Source organism: Setaria italica, chromosome VI, assembly GCF_000263155.2.
Source record: "Setaria italica strain Yugu1 chromosome VI, Setaria_italica_v2.0, whole genome shotgun sequence".
NCBI lineage: Eukaryota > Viridiplantae > Streptophyta > Magnoliopsida > Poales > Poaceae > Setaria > Setaria italica.
In genome coordinates, this window is record NC_028455.1 from 31,448,954 (window position 1) to 31,456,850 (window position 7,897).

General features: G+C 48.0%; 1 protein-coding gene across 1 annotated transcript; it reads right to left on the reverse strand.

Moving 5' to 3' along the window:
- Window positions 1-6,319: 6,319 nt before the first annotated feature.
- LOC101768716 lies at window positions 6,320-7,588 on the reverse strand. The gene has a single exon (XM_004973701.2). It carries the CDS (start codon window positions 7,527-7,529, stop codon window positions 6,684-6,686), a length of 846 nt encoding a protein of 281 aa, XP_004973758.1. The 5' UTR covers window positions 7,530-7,588; the 3' UTR covers window positions 6,320-6,683.
- Window positions 7,589-7,897: the final 309 nt, after the last annotated feature.

Genomic DNA, 7,897 nt, shown 5'->3' on the forward strand with positions numbered 1-7,897 from the left:
TGGAGCATATTATATTTTGGCAGGAAATACGACATGATTATGGGGGTTTGTATAAAGAGCTTAATGAATATTTGGACATGGATCATTGAAGGAAGCCAGCACAAGGAAGGAGAGGACCAGAATAACCAAGAAGGGTCCAGGCCGATCGGCCTAGGACCCTTTGGGCCGATCAGCCTGGCCTATTCCAGGGCCCGGTCGACCTCTCGTTTCTTCAGCGTGAAGTCTACGATGATCTCTAGGTTTTTTCACCAACATTGACTCAGAGCCGCCGCCTATTGGAGACTATAAATACCCCTCGTGGACTTCAAGGAAAGAGAGTTGGAGAAGAGAGGAAATCACCACGAAAAAGCCATCCACCGCCGCCACAAGTAGGAAATATGGAGAGAAAATTGGATCCAGAGGAGGCCACGCGAAGAGGAGCACTAGGGGAGGAGAAAAACCCCTGAGCCAATCGGCTCTCTTCCCTACCCCCGTCCATCGTCATCTTTAGTCCAATTGATCTACAGGGCATCCTTTACCCTAAAATTCGTCGACATGTGGAAGATCATAGGGTAATACCTCTGTTTGTCCTCGGGGTTGTATGGAGATCTTGATTTGTAATCACCGAACCTTTGGTTGAGATCTTTTTTTGTTATCAATCATATCTTGATGATGCTCTTTCATGTAAAGGCTGGCTAGCGCTACTTTGGGTTGCTAATTTGCTTACCTAGAATAATCATCTTGACATGTTCTTAAGTTTCGATAGTTGAGTACCCCTGTGTAGTGACAGTATTGCGGGTGGAAAAGTGTTGGGCATGGTTCACAACCACTCACGATAACACCTAAATCTAATTCGTTCATGCATGGCGATTGCATCTATAGGTAATCCTAAATCCCTAGGACAAGCGTTTAATCTATCTTGTTCGCAACCTTTACTCTCTATCCATTTTAATCTAGATTGCTTAGTTCTTTTTTTAGCATAATCATATCCTATATAAAGAGCTTTCGGTTACATCGATTAGTGCTTAGTTAAGCGTGCAAATCTCTTGTTCCGTGGATTGATAAACCTTGGGGGAATCTCTAAGGGAAAAGCTACAACTGATCCGTGCACTTGCGGTTCACAATTTGGCGTGCTAACTGCCATCAACAGCAAGGCGGCATGGTGCAGGACGGCAACATTGAAGGGGGTTGCTGAGCTCACATGGAGGCGATGGCGGATCTGGTGGCAACTAGGGGTTATTTGCTTTGTTGTCGAGATGGCTGCTTGCAGCGCACCGCAACGGCTGGCATTGTTTGGCAACTATCAGTGCGGTGTGGGACTGCGTCGAAGGACGACGCTTGCAGCAATGGCATCGTGGGACAACTAGGCTTGCAGCGGACTGTGGCGGGTTGCTTAGCTTTGCTAGGTTTCTCCGATGCGGTACATTGTCGAAAGACGGCGCAAACGACTACCTTGGCTTGCTAACACGGCAGCGAAGGCTATTTGCGCAGATGGAGCAACGACACGGAGTTGACCTGCGGCGACGGCTTGGCTGTTTGATGGAGACCTTGAGAACTAGGGTAATATTGCTCACCCTTCTGATGGCGACAATAGAAACGGCGTATGTGGCGAGGAGTAGTACTGTGGCGGGAGTGGCGAGGCCCCCACACGCGGTGTTTTTTTTGAGACAACGAGAGCAAGGAGGAGTCCAACGGCGTATGTGGCGAGGCCCCCGCACATTTGTGTCATTATGGTGGCTACTGCAAGGCAGCCTGTGAGAGGTCTGGATCTAGTGGTATCACTCTATCGAGTGAAGTGTGATGTTGCAGCGGCACCACGACGGAGGATCCCGCATAGCGGTGGCCTTCTCGGTGCGGTGCCGCCTATCAATGCGAGTCACGCCTAGAGGTTTCGGTGACTACATGAGAATAAGAATGTTGGTGGATGCCGCGATTAGGCTTAGATTCGGCTGCTGTTGTCGAGTGGAGTGGTGCGGTCGTGTTGATGTCCCAATCTAACTGGTCAGGCGATTTCGAGTTGAGTGTTACCCGTGTTGATATCCCAATCCAACCCTGTCTATGGCCTTCCAGGATCGTAGTTTTATATTTTTTTCTACTATATTAATAGAAACTTGCACTATCCTGTGCGGTTTGTTAAAAAAGTAATTATCCTTATCTATGGAAACAAGCCAATTATGAATTATCCTAAAGCCTCGCGGCTTCTTCCTTCGACCATACAGGCGCCAGCGCTCTACTACAGCATTAGCCACCAACCATACCCTTCCGCCCGATCAAAGCCTGGCCCCGCCAGAGAACATGGGAAACTGTGTGGGCGCGGGCAAGCGCAGCAACAGCAGCGGCGGCGGCCGCTACGCCGTGGACGGTGTCACTGTGTTCGGCCGGCAGCACGAGGCGAACCTGACGGCCCGGAACGGCCGAGTTTATCGCTTCATCAAGATCAGGATCATGAGGCGGCGGATGTTCCTCACACTGACGGAGAAGGACCACGTGACGCTGATCGTCGGCCGGTGAAGGGGGGCTGCTGGAAAGGCTGCGCGAGTGCGACTTCATGGAGGTGGTCCAGGCGGAGAGCGTCGAACCCGGCACTCGGCGTCGATTCGTCGCACAAGGGCCTGCAGCTGGAGGTGGTAGCGAGCGAGGACAGCGGCCGTATCATCTGCGTCAAGTGTCCTAGCCCTCGCCCTCACCCTCGCTCTGGGCATTTTTTTTTAACAAGACAGTGGGTGTTTCATTCATATAGCAGAAAAAAATATGAAAGTATTGTCCTAAGAAGTTATAATCAGAGAAGAATAGAAACTACGAAAAAAATTAAAACCTCGAACGGCTGGACAAACGCCGTGCCAACAAGCATCGCCATACGCTAAACCGCAAAGGAGCCTAGCACGAGTCGTCCTGGGTGTTTCTAGGGGACAGTTTCTTTCATGCGTCAATGCATGTTTGTGAGCCGGTGGTGTGCCTGATCATGTCGTTGCTTTGAGCTTTGCTAGTCTACCATGCATGCATCACACTTCTACTTTGAACTTTGAATCGTGACTCTGTCGTGTTCCTCTTGGTAATGCGTAGGCATTAGTATGTGTGTTAAAGTAGGCTGCGTATTTGAGACTGCTTATTCTCTGTGCCCCGTTTCTTTGAGAGCGGCTTCTTCAATTGCAGTAGTGCACAGCAGCTTGAATGGTTTGATCTGGCGATGGCGGCTGCATTGTCCAGTTGAACAGAGAAAGGGCCACGCCCTCAATGGAAGCACTTCTGATGCCTGAAAAAAATGCCGCAATGGTGGTAAAGATGTTTCAGCATTGCTGTGCAAGAACACATCATCCAATTGGCCGTAACAATAAGGAAACGTGTTTTTGGTTTTTCATTCGAGTGGTGCTTAACAGTAATAGTAGGATTAACGAAACAACAGCAAATCAGGTTAAACGTCAAAACATCCTGTGTCCCTCCTACTCACATGCAACTTTGAATGGGCATATCATGAATGAAATATGACCAATCTAGCCCTCAATACAATGTAACCCTGGAGACATGCTGCAAACATGATACATAACAGCATAAACTGAATAACAATATCTCATTCAGTATACCATAATAACATGGTTTAGCAGTGTGACATTTGACATGCCTTGCATAGGGGCTTCATGATGATGTGGTCTTTGAAGGCACAGCCACTTATCTGCCCAGACCAGACAAGAGTGTGTGTTGTAAGACAAGGAAGAACTAAAATTCCACATACTTTTTCATCGCAGACGCATGCAGTGATTACGAACTGAAGGTCTATACCATTTCTTTCAAAAACTAAGAACAAATGCGCAATATTTTTTATTAGCTGAGATTGAGATATATCTTATCAATGTACCAAAAAACATCAAACAATAAATAAGACCATCAAATCTTTGGAGATAAACTCTAATCACCAAAAGAATAATATCTGGGAATAAAGAAGGGCATGTATATGTATTAATTTCTCAAGTCTAACATGTACAAATAGACAAAACCTTAAACAATACTAAGTTTGCGCCACTTCCATTGAGCCTCGCTCTTCTAAAGAATTTGTTGGAGCCTCCTATGAGAAGCTTTTAGATAGTATGTACATTTCAGAATTTGTTGTATGCAGGATAAAGAATGAACACTCAGTCTTTGTTATGTTCTGTAAACAAAGGTACCTATAAAGAAACATGTAGTAAAGGTGTGAAACATTCTCTATCCATTATAATAAACAGCATTTCCAGAGACATTATCAAGGACCTTCCCGTGTAGGCAAATCAAAAAGTTTCTGCACAATTTGATCTAACCTGCACCTTACACCATAGATGTAAGCTAAAGGAAACCAGAAATTTGAATAACACCTAGGATGTAGGTTGCTAAAATTTAGTAAAACCCTGGTCATAACTCATGAAGTCTGGCCTGAACCGAGACTGCCACAGCTTTGTCATACAGCATTAACTTTTCTCCTCAGAAATAAGCTTTGCATTCCAAATTTTTATGTGAAATATTGCAAGTTCGATTTGGCTGTCAACTATGAAGTACTCCCTCCCTACTTGAAACTTTTAGATTCATCAAGTCAAACTTCTCTGAATGTGAGCAAGTTTATGCTGAACAATGCACATAATGAAAAAGACATTTCATGTACAATGTTTAACACCCTAACTCAATCTGAAGCGATGGTTTAATGGGAAATTGGAAGGAGTAAGGTAGTAGTACGTCACCAGAATCTTCTTTCCAGGCAGCTGCACATTGACAGAGTGGGCATGAAGGGATAGTCCATCAGCTGCAGGAACTCCCTCTCTATCAATGTGTTAAATAATAAGTCCTCTGCTCCCAAACGACTTCAAGACATCAACACATTACACAACAGAAACTCAGAATACTGCATGCTACAGAGTAGGCAAAGCAAGTAGCACATAGATGATGCTCTAGACATCCAATTCTTTACAGCAATCATGCTAAGATGATCTAAAGCAATGCAAAACATCATTGCCGATAACATAGAAGGATAAGGACAATCATTCATATAGTCTTCAGGAATTGAGATTCAATCCCCATACTTTCCAGAAACCACCATGCCACCTAGCAAATGGCAAGGTCAGTTACAGTCAGGTTATAAACTTATAATGACTTTACATTCTTCGTGGCACTCGCACCAACTGAATTGTCTCAGATTTTCTTTATTTACGAATAGGGCCACTGTAATGTAGACAGCACTAAAGAAATTAACTAGACTAATCCAAACTTCTAAATAGCAATGTTTCCCTGATCTCTTAGCAAAATAAGAAACTGAAGCTCTTGTCTGAGATATTTCTGCTCATATGAATCAAACAAGCAATCAAATTGTCCATAGGTTTTCAAAGAAATGTTATCAATTGTCTACAAGATTGAAAGCAATATGAATCAGCAGCTTGAACTGAGAATCAATGTCCCTCATTCATCTATACAATAAATATGATGTGAAGATATGATTTGATGTTCTAAAACTACAGATAATAACAGCCAGTTGCAACCAGAGATCATAAGTTCATAACCAATAAGCAAAATAGAAACCAGAATATCCAGCAAGTATACCATCCCATTGCATCAAGATGGGGAATTTTCCGTCCATACAATCAAACTTGACATGGTATGTACCCAATAATACCATCAAAAAGTACCTTCATCCATACCGCCTCCTTTCCCAGTTTCTTCCATCCATACCACTGAACCGTCACCCTCCATCCCTCCCTCTGTGCTGTTCTTTTCTTCTTTTCCATGAATACCCTCCGTGGACCTTCCATCTCCTGACTCTGCTGGATCGGTTGACCTGCAGGCATATCAGTCTCCTTATCTGCCCTTCTCTTCCGGGTCAAGCAATTCAAGCAAAAGAGCTCCACATCATCAGAATCAAGCTCTGGCCGACAGGATCAAGTTCCCCCGCCTGAATCGATTTTATTCTGTTAGCCTCGAAGCACAAATCAAGCTTTTCATCTTTGCCGTGGAGTCTGTGAGGACGATATATGTTCTGATTGTTCAGCTAAGAAATGAAAAAGAGTATCTTGCTGAACACAATAATCAACCCAATGCATTTGTTTTTTTGAACAAAATTAATCTAGTGAGAAAGCCATCCCAACAGATAGTTGCTTCGTGGAGTTTCTGGCCAAGGCCCTGGCACCAGAGAGCGCACATGAGACACCTGTGGAATCCGACTACACGAACCCAGCGCAGGTGCAGGGAGACCAACACTGGCGAAGAGGAGAAAGAAACAACTCTGGGCAGTACCCCCACAACAACCACCTCATTCATGCCCTGCCGCGGAGGCCTGATGAAGGGGAGGTCCAGAGGGGCATTTTCAGTGCCTAGTAAACAGCCTTAATAACAGGAAAAGAGACACTTATGGTATAAATGAAAGAAAATTTGTGATCCGGTATAGATGCAAGGATGAACTTTTTGTGGTATTATTCAGTACCAAGCAAATGAAATTTCCTGATCAAGATATACAGCTACCCTCTCCAGTTTTAGAATAAATACAGCAGATGCAACTAGTATATGTCAACCTCTCTGTCATTTAGACAACATCAAATCCCTCTTCACGCAAAACCATCTCTGCAGCTACCTATACTCTCTTTCATACAACTGTGTAAGTAACAACCTTGTAATCGGAGCGGCCGATTCAAAACCAAACCGTACAACTCTATAAACCATACCAGTAGAGCTTTTGCTCTAACCGCGAAGTTGATTCAGGCAGCCACGGTTCGCCCAGCCTTCCAGGTCTCGTACTCCGGGTCGTCGGTAGGCAACTCAAAGCGGCAAAGCGGGCACGAGTTGCGCACCTGGAGCCACGGCACGATGCACTCGTCGTGGTACCGGTGCGAGCACGGCAGCCTCTTCACGCGCTGCCCGGCCGCGACCCCGTCCTTGCAGACCGCGCACTCATCCCCCTCCCCTTCCTCGCCGGCCGCGACGACGGCTGAAGGGAGCGACTCCACGGCCAATCTGGCCGCAGGCGGCTTGCTCTTCAGGAACAGCCCGTCCCCGCCGGCGACCAGCACCTCTTCCATACCCCTGTGGGAGGTGTACACGAACCCCTCCTCCTCGGCGTCGGCGTCGGCCGGCGGGGGCACGTCGGCGAGCACCTCCCACTCGGGCTCCGGGGGCTCCCCTCCGGCACCCGAAGGAGACGCGACCTCCTCCCACTCGAACTCCTCGGCGGGGGAGCCCACGACGAGCGGCAGATCCGGCTCGTCGGCGTCCTCGATCTCGAGGCAGTCCCAGCAGATCGAGGTGAGATCCCCGTCGTAATCCGGCTCCGCGTCCACCTCCGTGAACCCCAGGTCCTCGCCCGCGGGCGCGAGGAGCGCGCCGCGGAAGAGGGCGACGTCCACGGAGCTGAACAGGCTCCGGACGCGGTCGACCGCCGCGGCCGCCGCCGAGGCGGAGGGCGCCGAGGGGTCCGGGCGGAAGACGGGGACGAACGCGTCGTCGGCGCAGTAGGACGCGGAGCGGGAGGAGGAGGAGGGATCTAGGGTTCGGTGGCGGATCTCGCCGGCGGCGAGCAGGGGGTGGTGGATGGATGGGGAAGCCATGGATGCGAAGCGAGAGGGGACGGGGAGAAAAAAAAAATAGCGCCCGTCCCGGGGGTTAATACTAGAAGGTGCCCTTCAATTCTGCGGTTCTCGTGGTAAGCGCGTGCTTCGCTCATGACATGTGGGGTCACTGAAATGGGGCCCAATTGGCAGTGGCCTAGTGGGTGGTGGGTCTGCCGACAAGCCGTGGTTGGTAATGGTGCGGTCTCGTTTTTCAGGTGGGGCGCAAATTACCGGACCCACCTGTCAGTACTGGAGATGGCTTATGGCTACTACGTGTGTGCAAGAAGACAGGGAGCAGATGGCGCTGAACGGGAAAAGGGTGGCTATGACTCTGGGTTCTGCTCGGTAGACATGACATGTGGGAC